At 43.2% G+C, this 16,400-nt stretch overlaps 1 protein-coding gene across 2 annotated transcripts in view; it reads left to right on the top strand.

Annotated features, from left to right (window-relative positions):
• The window catches only part of LOC143266970 (uncharacterized), a 44,365-nt gene extending 31,671 nt beyond the window's left edge, over positions 1 to 12,694 (top strand). For both annotated transcript variants that reach the window (XM_076543077.1, XM_076543116.1), the window contains exons 5-6: positions 4,567 to 4,838; positions 5,325 to 12,694. In XM_076543077.1, the coding sequence (XP_076399192.1) occupies positions 4,567 to 4,838; positions 5,325 to 12,529 (7,477 nt within the window). In that variant the 3' untranslated portion in view covers positions 12,530 to 12,694. The remainder of the gene's footprint in view (positions 1 to 4,566; positions 4,839 to 5,324) is intronic.
• The last annotated feature ends 3,706 nt before the right edge of the window (positions 12,695 to 16,400 follow it).

Here is a 16,400-nt window from a genome sequence, read left to right as displayed (position 1 = left end):
AGACTAACAGAATGGATTAGAAAACAGGACCCATCCATATGCTGCATACAAGAAACACACCTTAACTCCAAAGACAGACACTACCTCCGAGTAAAGGGCTGGGAAAAGGTTTTCCAAGCAAATGGACCTAAGAAACAAGCTGGTGTAGCTATCCTAATATCTAATAAAATAGACTTCAAACTAAAATCAATCAAAAGAGACCAGGATGGACATTACATATTCATCACAGGAAAAATCCACCAAGATGAAGTCTCGATTCTAAACATTTATGCTCCAAATACAAAAGCACCCACATTCATAAAAGAAACACTACTAAAGTTTAAAACGCACATCAAACCCCACACATTAGTAGTGGGAGATTTTAACACACCACTCTCACCAAAAGATAGATCTACCAGACTGAAACTTAACAAAGAAATAAAGGACCTAACAGATGTTATGACTCAAATGGACCTAATAGATATATACAGAATATTCCATCCTAACACAAAAGAATATACCTTCTTCTCAGCACCCCATGGAACCTTCTCAAAAATTGACCACATGCTTGGACACAAAACAAATCTCAACAGATACAAAAAAATTGGAATAACCTCCTGTATTTTATCAGACCACCAAGCCTTAAAGTTAGAACTCAATAACAACAAAAATTATAGAAAACCCACAAACTCATGGAAACTGAATAATACCCACCTGAAACATCAATGGGTCAAGGAAGAAATAAAGACAGAAATTAAAGAGTTCCTAGAATTCAATGAAAATGAAAGTACAACATACCCAAACTTATGGGACACTATGAAAGCAGTGCTAAGAGGAAAATTCATAGCTCTAAATGCACACATAAAGAAGATGGAGCAATCCCATACCAATGAATTAACAGCACAACTGAAAGCTCTAGAACAAAAAGAAACAAACTCACCCAGGAGAAATAGACGCCAGGAAATAATCAAATTGAGGGCTGAAATCAACGAAATAGAAAACAAGAGAACAATACAAAAAATCAATGAAACAAAGAGTTGGTTCTTTGAAAAAATCAACAAGATAGACAAACCACTAGCCAAATTAACCAAAAGGCAAAGAGAGAACACCCAAATTCACAAAATCAGAAATGAAAAGGGAGACATAACAACAGACAATGAGGAAATCCAGAGAATCATCAGATCATACTTCAAAAACCTGTACTCCACAAAAATGGAAAACCAGGAAGAAATGGACAATTTTCTGGATAAATACCAAATACCAAAATTAAATCAAGACCAGATAAACCATTTAAATAGACCAATAACCCCTAAAGAAATAGAAACAGTCATCAAAAGTCTCCCAACTAAAAAAAGCCCAGGACCAGATGGTTTCAGTGCAGAATTCTACCTGACTTTCAAAGAAGAACTAATACCAATCCTCTTCAAAGTGTTCCACACAATAGAAACAGAAGGAACACTACCAAACTCTTTTTATGAGGCTACAATTACCCTGATACCCAAACCACACAAAGATGCAACAAAGAAAGAGAACTACAGACCAATCTCCCTCATGAACATTGATGCAAAAATACTCAACAAAATATTGGCAAACCGAATCCAAGAATACATCAAAACAATCATCCATCATGACCAAGTAGGATTCATCCCAGGGATGCAAGGATGGTTCAACATACGGAAATCAGTCAATGTAATACACCATATAAACAAACTGAAAGAAAAAAACCACATGATCATCTCCCTAGATGCTGAAAAAGCCTTTGACAAAATCCAACACCCCTTCATGATAAAGGTCTTAGAAAGAATAGGAATACAAGGAACATTTCTAAACATAATAAAAGCAATTTATAGCAAGCCAACAGCAAACATTAAATTAAATGGAGAGAAACTCAAAGCGATACCACTAAATTCAGGAACAAGACAAGGCTGTCCACTCTCCCCATATTTATTCAATATAGTACTAGAAGTTCTAGCTAGAGCAATAAGACAACAAAAGGAGATCAAAGGGATACAAATTGGCAAGGAAGAAGTCAAACTTTCACTATTTGCAGATGATATGATAGTATACATAAGTGACCCCAAAAACTCTACCAGGGAACTTCTACAGCTGATAAACTCCTTCAGTAAAGTGGCAGGATACAAGATCAACTCAAAAAAATCAGTAGCCCTCCTATACACAAATGATAAAAGGACTGAGAAAGAAGTCAGAGAAACATCACCCTTTACAATAGCCACAAATAATATAAAATACCTTGGGATAACACTAACTAAACAAGTGAAAGACCTTTTTGATAAGAACTTTAAATCTCTAAAGAAAGAAATTGAAGAAGATATCAGAAAATGGAAGGATCTCCCATGCTCATGGATAGGTAGGATTAACATAGTAAAAATGGCAATCTTACCAAAAGCAATCTACAGATTCAATGCAATCCCCATCAAAATCCCAACACAATTCTTCACAGACTTGGAAAGAAAAATACTCAACTTTATATGGAAAAACAAAAGACCCAGGATAGCTAAAAGAATCCTATACGATAAAGCAACCCTTGGAGGCATCACCATCCCGGACCTCAAACTCTACTATAGAGCTATAGTAATAAAAACAGCTTGGTACTGGTATAAAAACCGACATACGGACCAATGGAATCGAATTGAAGACCCTGACATTAATCCATGCACATATGAACACCTGGTTTTTGACAAAGGAGCCAAAACTATACAATGGAACAAAGAAAGTATCTTCAACAAATGGTGCTGGCATAACTGGATGTCAATATGTAAAAGATTACAAATAGATCCATATCTGTCACCATGCACAAAACTCAAGTCCAAGTGGATCAAAGACCTAAACATAAATCCAGTTACACTAAACTTAATAGAAAAGAAGATAGGAAGCACTCTTGAACGCATTGGCACTGGAGACCATTTCCTAAATAAAACACCGACAGCACAGACCCTGAGCACAACCATTAATAAATGGGACCTCTCAAAACTGAGAAGCTTTTGCAGGGCAAAAGACACAGTCAATAAGACAAAAAGACAGCCAACAGATTGGGAAAAGATCTTCACCAACCCCACATCTGACAGAGGATTGATCTCCACAATATATAAAGAACTCAAGAAACTAGACATCAAAGCACTGAACAGTCCAATTAAAAAATGGGCTAAAGAGCTAAACAGAGAATTCACAAAACAAGAACTACAAATGGCTGAAAGACATTTAAAGAAATGCTCAACATCCTTAATCATCAGAGAAATGCAAATCAAAACGACTCTGAGATACCACCTTACACCTGTTAGAATGGCTAAGATCAAAAACACCAATGACAACCAATGTTGGAGAGGATGTGGAGCAAAGGGAACACTCCTCCACTGTTGGTGGGAATGTAAACTTGTACAACCACTATGGAAATCAGTATGGCGGTTTCTCAGAAAATTAGGAATCAAACTACCTCAAGACCCAGCCATCCCACTCTTGGGCATATACCCAAAGAATGCTGATACATACCATAAAGATACATGCTCAGCTATGTTCATAGCAGCACTATTTGTAATAGCCAGAACCTGGAAACAACCTAGATGCCCATCAACGGAAGAATGGATGAAAAAAATGTGGTACATATACACAATGGAGTACTACTCAGCAGAGAAAAACAATGAAAGCATGAAATTTGCAGGCAAATGGATGGAACTAGAAAATATCATCCTGAGTGAGGTAACCCAAACCCAGAAAGACAGTTATGGTATGTACTCACTCATTGGTGGATTCTAGATATAAAATGAACAATCAGACCACAACCCATAGAACCATAGAGGCTATATATATATATAGCATGGAGGTCCGTAGGACGACTGTGGCATATAATAAATTTCAGTTTTACTCAATTATTGAAAAAAAAATAGCCAAATGAATGGAAACACATGAACTATGAACCAAAGACTGAGGGGCTCCCAGCTGGATCAGGCCCTCTGAATAGGTGAGACAGTTGATTGGCTTGATCAGTTTGGGAGGCATTTAGGCAGTGGGACCAAGTCCTGTGCTCATTCCATGAGTTGGCTGTTTGAAACCAGGAACTTATGCAGGGACACTTGGCTCAGTCTGGGAGGAAGGGACTGGACCTCCCTGGACTGAGTCTACCAAGTCGATCACAGTCCTCGGGGGAGGACTTGTCCTGGAGGAGATGGGAATGGAGGGTGGGCTGGGGGTAAGGGGAGGGCGTGGGAGGGGGGAGAATAGGGGAACCCATGGCTGATATGTAGAACTGAATGGTATTGTAAAATAAAAAATATATATCACCAAAAAAAAAAAAAGAAAAGAAAAAAGACCTTGAAAAAAAAAAATAAAATAAAATAAATTACTGGAACTCTCTTAAGCCAGATATGGTACTGCACACTTTTAATCCCAGCAATTAAGAGCCTGAGCAGAAGGATCACATTTGAGGCCAACCTCTGCCTCCTGAGTGCTGGATTAAAGGTGTGCACTGCCTCTACCATTGCAGCCACTGCCACCACCACCGGCCTTGTTCCTCTTTAAATTTTGTCTTGTCCCTTGCTCAGTGTTGTCTTCCTTTCCTCATTACTTTTGTAGGCAAGAAATGATTGATGATGTCTCTCTAAGCCATCTGCTGAGGATTCAAGCTAGCGACATGGATTGCCTGATCTCTCATGTGAAGGAGCGGTTAAATGAAGACCTGACCTTGTCGCACAGAGGCAGTTCACTCCGTTTTTCCTTTGATTCGGTGACCCTTGAGGAACTTGAGACAGCCGCGGAACAAGCATTTATATCTTTGTCAGAATCTGAAAAGATTGATGGACTGAAGAAAAGAAAGAAACGTGTTCAAGAAAAGACCAGAAAGATTGGTATGTATGGGGTGATGATGTGTGGGACCTCCTTGGGGCCAGACTTACTAAGGCAGGGCCAATAAGGCAAAGGTACATAAAAAGTGGGAACAGTGAAGTGGGAGGGGCTGGTCACAGGAAGCAGTATTCTTGAGAAAGGTCTACCCGGCGGCAATTACCAAAGCTGTCTTTAGGATATTGAACCTGGATAAAAGTGTGAGCATTGCCGGGAAGTAGTGGTGCACATCTTCAATCCCAGCACTCAGGAGGCAGAGGCAGGCTGATCTCTGTGAGTTCAAGGCCAGCCTGGTCTATAGGGTAAGTTCTAGGACAGCCAAGATTATACAGAGAAACCCTGTTTGGGGTGTGTGGGAGGAGTGTGAGCATTGGTAAATTCTAAAGCCTTGTCCCCTTGCCTTTATTACTCTAATCAAAGTTCACTGAACTATCACAGAATGTCTCACAACCGCTACATTTTCTTACTATTTTTCTCCCGATATCTCACAGTTAGAAAAGCCCTGAAAGTGTCCAAGAGAAAAAAGGCAGATTTGCAAAAGGTGCCTTCGGTGATATCAATTGAACAAAGAAGGGCTAGGAAACTCCTTCAAGATGAAATCCAGGATGCTTTCTTAATGCCAGAGCTCAGCTCTGAGCAAACCACGGAAAAACAGGAAGTAAGGATGAAGGCAGGCAAAGAGGTCCTGGACATCCTGGGAGCCACAGATAGAGAAGCGACCATTAAGCAAAGAGAAACTTACCTTAAAACGCTTTTGAAACAAGCAGTGAGAAAAGAAAAAGTAGCACAGCAGGAGCTGAAAGAAGGTCTTTCAGAGATGGCTGCTGAAACACCCAAGAAAGAAGTCCAAAAGGGACTCCTACCACCTACTGAGCCAGAAAAAGACACAATGAAGACATATGAAAAGTTGAGTCATGGGTTGGCGGGGACCCCCGGGCGTATGAGCCGATTAGACAGGAAGTCTTGGCGAGAGGATATCTGCAACCTTCTCACTTCAAGAATAGCGAGTTCTTATCCAGACACGGAAAGGGACCTGGGTAAAGAACTGCAGGATTTGGCTGAGGTGGTGCTCACCGACAAACCCAGCTTGGCTCTCTTCCAAGACATATGTCCTGAGAGAAGGGCCTCACGAACCATGCCATCAGAACCTAAGGCAGTTGTGCAGGAACCATCTGTCCCTAGAAGAAAGGTGGCTAAAAAAGCTATCAAGGAGGAAGTGCCAGTGCCAGTTCAAAAGGACATAAGCTTTCTGAAGAAACACAAGATATCTTCTCCAAAAGGCAAGAAAAAGATGATGGATGTCTCAGACAGTCATTGGCCCTTGGAGAAAAAGAAAAGTAAAGCAATGGTCACGAAACCAGGCAAACAGAAAGGAGAAAGAGTTGGAGACAAAGAGGAGTTGATGAAGCTTAAAGAAAAAAGATTGATAAAGCCGGAGGAAACAAAAAAGGAAAAAACAAAATTAATCCCAGATGAGAAGGAACCAGCCCACCCAGAGGAGACACTAACACTTGATGAAGAGACACCTGCTTCCCCTCAAAAGCTGATAACTATGGAAGACCAGAAGTCACTTCAAGAAGAAATAGCCCACCCAGAAGAGACATTAACACGTGATGAAGAGACACCTGCTGCCCCTCAAAAGCTGTTAACTATGGAAGACCAGAAGTTACTTCAAGAAGAAATAGCCCACCCAGAGGAGACACTAACACTTGACGAAGAGATACCTGCTGCCCCTCAAAAGCTCTTAACTATGGAAGACCAGAAGTTACTTCAAGAAGAAATAGGACCAACTAGAAAACCAGGCAAACAGAAAAGAGAAAGAGTTGAAGACAAAAAGGAGTTGAGGAAGCTTGAAGAGAAAAAGAGACTGATAAAGCCCAAGGAAACAAAGAAGGAAAAAATAAAATTAATCCCAGATGAGAAGGAACCAGCCCACCCAGAGGAGACACTAACACTTGATGAAGAGACACCTGCTTCCCCTCAAAAGCTGATAACTATGGAAGACCAGAAGTTACTTCAAGAAGAAATAGGTCTAACTAGAAAAGAGAAGAAACAACTTAGAAAAGAAAAGAAGACAAAACGGATCATGGATGAAAAGAAACCAACCCATCCAGAAAAGACAATGATGCTGGAAAAAGAAATGCATGAATTCCCCCAAAAAGTGTTCAGTACAGAAGACGTGAAGTTAGCTCTTGAAGAAAAGGAACTGCCTAGACACGAGAAGAAGCTACATAAAGAAGAAAAGGAAGCAATCTCAGAAGAAGGAACGATGGCCCTGGAAAAGAAAAAGTGGGATGGGCAAAAGATTATGGAAGCCCATGAGGAGAACATGAGGGCCAGGCAACCGAGAAAGCGCAGAGAGAGGAAGCACAGAAAGAGGAAGCAGGGAGAGGAAGAGGAGGAAGAGGAAGAGCCTGGGGAAGAAAAGCAACTGATCCCAGATGTAGAGGAACAAGTTGAGGAAAGGAGGCTACAGCCTCAGGAAGAGAAGAAACAGAGAACTGAGGAGGGTGAGGAGGAAACATATTCTCCAGAAGAGGAGGAAACATTTGAGGAAGAAAGTGAGGAAACATCTTTGGAAAGGGAGAGCCCAACAGAGCAAGAGGATATATTGGCTCAAAAACAGGATTGGCCTACAGAAGAAGAAAAAGAAGCTGATAGACTAGTCAGGGAAGAGGATGAACAACAGTGGGAAGAGTGGCCAGAGCAGGAGTTAGGACAAGAGCAGGAAGAGGAAGAGGAAGCCATGGAGAAAAAACATTTAGCTCAGGAAAGAGAGAGACTGGACCTAGGAGAGAAGGAAGAATTTGAAAAAATGAAGAAAGTTAGGCCCACCTGGAAAGGGAGAAGAAAAGCTTACCAGGAAAAGAGAAGAGCCCAGAAAGATACAAGGATAACTGAAGGAGACAGGAGAGCATTCTGGGAAAAAGAGAAAATGGTGCTAGCAAAGGAAGAGGAGAAGGGGGAGGAGGAGGGGGAGGAAGAGGGGGAGGAAGAGGGAGGGGAAGAGGAGGAAGGGGAGGAGGAGGAAGAAGAGGAGGAAATGAGGAAACAGAAAGAAGCAGCCGAAGAAGAGAAATGGAGAGCTGAAAGAGAAAGATTATCCATTCTAAGAAGTCAACTGACTCTGAAAGAGGAAGAAGAGCCTGAGCCTGTGAAAATAACACAGCGGCCAAGGGTGGGATTAATGGTAGTCCCGGAAGACGAGACAATACAGGAAAAATGGCTTGCAGAAAAAAAGAAACAGGCAAAGAAAAGGGAGAAAGCAACTGAGGGAAGAAAAGAGAGAACCAAGAAAAAAGAGAAACCAGTTCTACAGAGTGAGAAAGAGGAGAGTCAGTTCCAGGAGGAGGAGAAAGAGACTGAACAGAAAAAACAATTGGTTCCAGAAGAAGAGAAAGTGATGCTACAAAAGGAGAGTCCTCAGGCTGGTGAACTCGAGAGCCGGTTCCAGGAAAAAGAGGAAGTGATACTGACCCCAGAAGACTGGGAAAAGAGACAGGAAAATCAGGCTAAAGCCAAGGAAAGAATGGGGCTAGGAAAAGAAAAGACAGAAGTAACCTTAAAAGAAGAACAAATTAAGAAAAAACAAGATAAATTGTTCCAGGGAGAGAGGAAATTAACCGATATCTTTAGGATGAAGCGGGGGCATGTTGTTAAGGATAAGAAAAAAGGCAGAGAAGAAAGAAAGCAGGCAGTTAAGGAGCAGGCTGTGGAAAGTGGGGGTCTTCCTAAAGAGATGGAAGCTGGTGCCAAGAAAAAACTAGAGGCGAAAGAGACGCAACTGCTGAGGGACCTGGCTGGGATACTTAGAGAGGCAGGTTCAATGCCTTTGGGGGAGACAAACATACCAGCAGAAGCGCAGAAGATCCCTGCTATTACAGTTGTTGGCCGAGGATGGGAAGTTCTTAAGAAACAGGGGGTAAAAACTGAAGAGAGGAAGCAGGCCGGGAAAGAGAGAAAGCGAGAAGGTGACAGGCTGACTGAGAAAGCCCACTTGGAGGAGGACTGCAAGTTCTTAAGGAAGAACCAGGAGATGGTTTCCCTGGATAGAGCCCAGGTAGAGACACTGCTGACGAGGCTCCAGGAGGGACAGCTCTTAAAGCAAAAGCAGCTAGCAGAGCTCAGCAAGCACATTGAAGAGAGAAAGCCAGGAAAGATGCAGCTGAAGTGGCTGCTGGACAATGTCAGACGTCGCCTCTTTGAGGAATGGGCTGAGGAGAACATGGAGAAAGGCTTAACTTATCCAGAAAGTGCAGGGGTGCCTAAGGAGGAGAAGGAAAAGGAGAGGATAGAGGAAGGCGAAGAGGAAGAGGAGGCTGAGCCCACGAAAAAGAAAAGGAGGTACCTGAAGAGAAAGGTCAGTTTGAGTGAAGAGGACTTACAGCACTTGACTGAGGAACAAAGGAAAAGGAGGCTGATCCAAAAAAGGAAAATGGGAAAGAGGTTGGCTGAGAAGAAAAAGAAGCTGAGTGCACAGGAGGGCCTAGATGAAGAAGAGGAGGGACATCTCATCCAAGAAGAGTTGGGGCATGTTGGGGAGGAGGACAAGGACAGGGAAGATGAGAAGGGGGTTCTTAGTGTGGAAGAAGAGAGCCCAAGTGAGGAAAGCCTAACAGAAAAAAGCTCGAGTGAGGAAAGCCTGACAGAAAAAAGCTTGAGTGAGGAAAGCCTGAGAGAAAAAAGCCCGGGCGAAAAAAGCCTGGGCGAAAAAAGCCTGAGAGAAAAACGCCTCAGAGAAAAAAGCCCAAGTGAGGAAAGCCTGAGAGAAAAAAGCCCGGGTGAAAAAAGCCTGAGAGAAAAACGCCTCAGAGAAAAACGCCTCAGAGAAAAAAGCCCAAGTGAGGAAAGCCTGAGAGAAAAAAGCCCGGGTGAAAAAAGCCTGAGAGAAAAACGCCTCAGAGAAAAACGCCTCAGAGAAAAAAGCCCAAGTGAGGAAAGCCTGAGAGAAAAAAGCCTCAGAGTAAAAGGCCTCAGAGTAAAAAGCCTCAGAGTAAAAAGCCCAAGTGAGGAAAGCCTGAGAGAAAAAAGCCTGAGAGAAAAAAGCCTCAGAGTAAAAAGCCTCAGAGAAAAAAGCCCAAGTGAGGAAAGCCTGAGAGAAAAAAGCCTCAGAGTAAAAAGCTTCAGAGAAAAAAGCCCAAGTGAGGAAAGCCTGAGAGAAAAAAGCCTCAGAGTAAAAAGTCTCAGAGTAAAAAGCCCGAGAGAAAAAAGCCCAAGAAAAAAAAGCAGGAGAGGAAAAAGCATGAGAGAAAAAAGCCCAAGTGAGGAAAGCCTGAGAGAAAAAAGCCGGAGAGAAAAAGACCTGAGAGAAAAAAGCCCAAGTGAGGAAAGCCTGAGAGAAAAAAGCCGGAGAGAAAAAAGGCTGAGAGAAAAAAGCCCAAGTGAGGAAAGCCTGAGAGAAAAAAGCCGGAGAGAAAAAGACCTGAGAGAAAAAAGCCCAAGTGAGAAAACCCGGAGAGAAAAAAGCCGGAGAGAAAAAAGGCTGAGAGAAAAAAGCCCAAGTGAGGAAAGCCTGAGAGAAAAAAGCCGGAGAGAAAAAGACCTGAGAGAAAAAAGCCCAAGTGAGGAAAGCCAGAGAGGAAAAAGGCTGAGAGAAAAAAGGCTGAGAGAAGAAAGGCTGAGAGAAAAAAGCCCAAGTGAGGAAAGGCTGAGAGAAAAAAGCCCAAGTGAGGAAAGGCTGAGAGAAAAAAGCCCTAGTGAGGAGGAATTGAGTCTCAGTGAAGAGGAGAGCCTCAGTGAAGAGGAATTGAGTCTCAGTGAGGAAGAGAGCCTGAGTGAGGAGGAGGAAGAGAGCCTGAGTGAGGAGGAGGAAGAGAGCCTGAGTGAGGAGGAGGAAGAGGAGGAGAAAGAGGAGGAGAAGAAGAAGGAGAAAAAGAAGAGACTTAAAGACACCTCGATTTTAAAAAAGGAAAGAGTGTTGAAATCGAAAGCAGCCTTTCCCAAACCGTGGTGGAAAATTGAAGCTCTTGCTGAGGAGAGGGAGGGTATAGTTGGACAGAAAATACTTTTTAAGAAAGAAGGCTTGCTTGATGGAAAGAGAGATTCTACATTAACAGACAAAAGCCACTTAGTAATTCCACACCAGGTGCCCCCAGGGGAGAAAGGGGAAATATTCCTGAGGGAGCTGAAGGGAAGATGGGCTACTCAATTTCTTGAGGTACCCCCCAGGACAAGCTCACGGGGAAGACAAGAGACTGTGATCTTGGGAAAAGATAGAAAGGACTTTTTACAAGTCCCAGGAACTAGCTTAGAGACTCAAATCCCTGAGTGGCTCCAGAGACAGTTGGAATTACCCATTACCCTACAACCACAGACGCCTAAAGGTGACAAGTCGAGTTGGCTTGTTCCATTGGAGGACACTAAGGACCGGGTTGTACCTCCTGCCCCAGCCTCTTCTGAAAAGTTTCCTGGAAGATATAAAAGCACAGCCTATGCAGGAGCAAGCATCTCCCATGAGGGCTGGGTAACTGATGCCTTTGGGAGGCTTGAAGCAGGAGAACAGCTTTCCAGGGAGAGTTTCCATCGACTGCACCAACTCCTCAGAAACTTCTGCTCACCCAGTTACTGGGAGGGGATACAGCTTTCCAATCTGAAGACCATTGTTCAGCACCTAGATGTAGACCAAACAGGTCTATCACAACCCCGTAAAGACGTTTTTAGTCCCCTGCACTTAAAAGTGATCCCTCCAATTAAAAGAAAAGAAGAGCGGTGGCAGACATCATCCTCTATCCCTGAACCAATGGTCATTTCAACCACCCAAACTCAAACCCCAGAAGCCTTCAGCTGGGATCCCTCTGCTGTCAAGGACACAGAGCACCTTTATCCAACCAGAAGGGATGGTCTTGGAGCTGCCTATCCCTTTATGGATAGAAAGGCCCTGGCCTTGATGTTCAAGGACTTCCCAGATTCAAGGGCAAGGAAGATAGTACCTATCCCTGGACCAGTGTCATCACTGATCCCCAGTAGGACTACAGACTCAAAGACTGTACATTGGCAGCTTTTAGATAAGTCACACAGAAGCGCCCGTATGCAGCAGTTATCAGACACCCTCAAAGACATTGAGATGCGACACTTTTATCCTGCCCAAAGAGACATCCTCACAGGGGCCCATGCATCTGTAGACAGACAAACTTTGGCCCTGATGTATCAAAAGGAACTCAAGGCTCTTAAGAGAAAAGGCAGGTATCCCATATTGGCCAAATTGGAGAAGACAAAGCCTATCTCAGAAAAAAGAGAAGCGCTGCCTTCGTGGGAGACGTTTGTGGCACTCTACCATGTTTTGCAGATGCTACAGCAGCGGTATGCCAAAGACATGACTACTTGGATGGAAAAGTTTTACCAGCTCATGGACCTGTACCAGATTAAGTCCCCCCGAATCCAGAGGCTGCTGCAGGACCTGCTACTGAGAAAACAGACCCAGTCCCAAGAGTTCGTCTCCAAAGAGACTCTTAAGGCCGTGGAGCTAGTGCCCGGAGAGCGGCTGTTCTACCGTCTGTTTTGCCGTGGCTCCGGTGCCCCTGCAGGTTCCCTTAAATTCTGGGATGTGATACCCCTCTCTGGGAAGAACAATGTGGATACCGTCCAACCTGTGGGAATTGCCCAGTATGGGTTCCTAGAACTCGCCTGGAAAAGCTTACCTCAAGTCAATCCTTACTTGGTCAAAGAACTGCCCCCCGTTCCCCTTCATCCTCACTAACAGGGCCTGCTATCAGGACTCTGAAATCGTTCTGGAAACGAGCCTGGGACCCAGATTTTAAGCCTCTTGACTTGTTCCCCATGTCGAGGAGTGGGCTGTACTAGGACCCACCTCCACTCAGCTACCATGTACAAAATAAAATGCCAGTTCCTCATTCTTAACAAATACTCTGCTTTCTTTTTCTTCAAGCCTGGAATCTCCAGGAAAGTGGCCAGTGGAAATGGTTACCTTTTATATTAAGGGGAACAATTGTTTCTCAGTTAATGGAGCGCATACATTCCTCTGTGGGCAGGAGCTAGTATCTGCTTCCTTTAAGTCTGTCCTAGCATGTTTCTCCCCCTCCCTCTGATTAATATTTATTGTCCTCAGAGGGCTCTGGGAAATTTATTTATGCAGCATTAATAGAAAAATCAGAGACAGCCCATTAATTTTGTCTCTCCACAAACTTGCACCTTGACTAACTTCCTAAACATCTCTAAGCCTTGCTGTTCTTGTCTACATAATGGGGGTATAGAATGAAATAGTAGTTTAATGGTTTATTTATATGCATGCATGTGTGTGTGTGTCTGTGCATGTGCCATGCGTGTGGAGGTACCCATGAATGCCAGGAGAGGGCGTTGAATCCCCTGGAGCTGGAGTTGTAGATGGTTCTGAGCTGCTGGACGTGAACACTGGGACCAAACTTGAGTGCTCTGTAAGAGCCATCTCTCCAACCCAAAACAATTGTTGTGCCCAGATCGTGACCCCCAGAGAGACCACCAAAGACGAGCATGCCGGAATGCAAAAGCAAGGTTTAATTCTGAATATACAAGCCTAGGCAGGGACTTCGTCCAATACATCCAACGCAGTGGAGGCTGGAGGAAGCGCCCACCTGTCTGCAAGCTCAGCTTTTAAAGGGAAAAATCACAAGGTTACATCATTTAGGGGTGCTAGTACGGGTACAATTCTGATTGGCTCGCTTCTAGGGATTTCTAGAAATTACTTCTAAGGGAGTGGTTGCCAATTTCTCATTGGCTGCCCTCAGGTGGGGGCATTTCTGTGGTCAGTTACCCTGGAAACCAGGGAGAGGACATTCCATAGTCCGATAGGCATTACCTTGTGACTATCTTGTGACTCTGTACTTTTACACTTCCTGGTTTCTGGAATCTGAACTGATTGGTTTCAGTATCTATTGGCCTATTCCTAGAAGGAGAAATCTTAGGCCTTAGTTTTTGGGTGAAAGCATTTTGGTCTTTTTTCTAAGATGGCTCATTTTGGTCTCACACAATGGATTCCAGAACCAACTTGACAGCTGGAAGAATCTGTAGTCTACACTTTGCTCTGGCAGCTACTGGGTCTTTGATCTTTGTTTTGCCTTCCTCAGAGTAAAAATGGTGATATTGAGGCCTACCTCGGAGGCATGCACAGCACAGTTCCTATAAGACAGATTTTTGCCGTATTCTTTTGTTGACATAGGGCACTGCCAGACTTACTATGCAGTCAAAATTGGCTTTAAACTTGTGGCAGTCCCCCACTTCTACCTCTTAAATTCTTCAATTACAGATGTGTACCACACCTGGCTATCTTTTGGTTTTCTATGTTCAATTTCCAAAAGGAGAATCATCTGGCTTCCAATTTCAGGAGCTACTCACATAGACATGTTAAGTATATGAATGAATTCATGTAACAATAAGCTGGGAAATTTTGAGTGGATGTAATTCCCTTATTTAAGTCTTATCTAGGGATATATCAGACTGTAAGACTGCTTTAAAGGTTTATTTTTATTTTCTGGGCATGCATGTTTGCCTGCGTGTGTGTATGTATAACAATGTGTGCCTGGTACCAGTAGAAGTCATAGAGGATGTCAGATTCTCTGGAATTAGAGTCATGGATGGTTGTGAGCTGCCATGTGGGTGCTGGGAACCAAACCTGAGTCCACTGAAAGAGCAGCCAGTGCCATGACTGTATATTTTTTCCATGACTGAATTTTCAATATAGACTCTAACCTGTCACATGAGGTCAGGTGTGGAATTTTATACTTATATCATTATGTTGGTGATCAAAAAGTTTCAGATTTTGGGGGCTGGAGAGATGGCTCAGTAATTAAGAGCACTTGCTGTTCTTGCAAAGGTCCTGCATTTGATTCCCAATACTCAAATGGCAGCTCACAACTATCTGTAATTCCAGTTCCAGGGGATTCAGTGCCCTCTTCTGATCTAATCGGGCATCAGGCACACATGTGGTGCACAGATATAAATGCAGGCAAAACATCTACACATAAAAAATAATTTTATTAAGTTTCAGATTTTGATCTAGCTATGTCAGTTTTGGGTACACAGGCATCTAAGCATACAACAGATACCTGCACCCACAAATTTATTGCAGCACTGTGCATGATAATGAAGATAAAGAATCCACCTAGGCATCTTGTCCACAAATGAATGGATAAAGAAAGCATAGTATCTAAATAAAATGAAATTTTAATCAACCATAAATAAAAAAATAATTTTCAAGAACATGTATAGAACCAGAGCTCACAATGTTAAATGAAATAAGTCAGATTCAGAAAGACAAATATTACATATTTTCTCATATGCAGCTTCTAGAACTAAAAAAGCAAAAAATCTGATATTAGAGGGAGGCTATTTTGGAAGAGAAAGGGTACTAAGGGTGAAGGCAAGCAAGGGCATGTAGTAGGGTGAGTATAATCCACGTGTATGAGGTACATACATTAGATATGGTTTAATTTAGACAGTATCAGCTAAATTAATCTCTTGAACTCTGAGTTACTGGAACTAGTGACAGAAAAGCAATACAAATGGCTTGGGGTCAACTTAAGTGTTACCTCACATGTGGGAGGTCTGGTGACCATGTATTCAATATTTGAAGCTAGGCATAGTGGTGCATGACTTTAATTCCAGCACTCAGGAGGCAGAGGCAGGCATATTTCTGTGAGTTTGAGGCTAGCCTGGTCTACATGGAGAGTTCTGGGATAACCAGGGCTATATAGAAAGACCTTATTTCAAACATAAATAGATATACAAGCCTATGAGCAGCATTTACTATTCAAACCATAACAATGACCCACAAGGAAATTATTTAAAATTCAGGAGGTAGAACAGTCAATGATAAGCATCCCAGAAGTGTAGGCTTAGGTATAATAGAAAGTAGTGTAAAGTAGACCAGATTTTCCTGAGCACAGGACCTAGGTCCTCATCAACTCCACAAATCCTCTGACTGAAATCCTGAGTCCTCACCTGAAAGGGTCTCAGCTGAACTGTCTTAGTTCCTGTTTCCTTTATATACCTTTCTCTGCCCTGCTGTCAATTCCTGGGATTAAAGGCATGTGTGCTTCCCAGTACTGGGATTAAAGGTATGTGCCACCACTGCCTGGCTCTGTTTCCAGTATGGCCTTGAGCTCACAGAGATCCAGACAGATCTGTGCCTCCTGAGTGATAGGATTAAGGGTGTGTGCCACCACTGTCTGGCCTCTATATCTAATCTGGTGGCTGACTCTGTCCTCTGATTGTTAGTTATTTAGCTGCGTTGTGTTCTTACCCTGCAAGGAAACGTCACGAAACACGACAGAATCCGCTTATAAGAGTTTATTAGAGATACAGGGATAGAGTGCGCAGGCCTGTGGGAGAGACACGTGCGTGGAGAAGAAGAGAGGAGAGAAGAGAGAACTGGGAATATGGCGCTCCGCTTTAAAAACCGGCTGGGGGCGTGGCCAGGTCACGTCACTACTCCACGCATGTGCGTAGATCACATGGTCACGTAGCACGCTTACGTAGCCATGTAACGTCACGGATTCTGGTCACACGAGATGCCTTGGCCGGAACTTGGTAGGCGGAGATGTCCGGGTCCGCCGGGTATCCTGGCTACGAGAGAC

Source organism: Peromyscus maniculatus, chromosome 1, assembly GCF_049852395.1.
Source record: "Peromyscus maniculatus bairdii isolate BWxNUB_F1_BW_parent chromosome 1, HU_Pman_BW_mat_3.1, whole genome shotgun sequence".
Taxonomy (NCBI): domain Eukaryota; kingdom Metazoa; phylum Chordata; class Mammalia; order Rodentia; family Cricetidae; genus Peromyscus; species Peromyscus maniculatus.
This window is presented reverse-complemented; position numbering and strand designations above follow the sequence as displayed.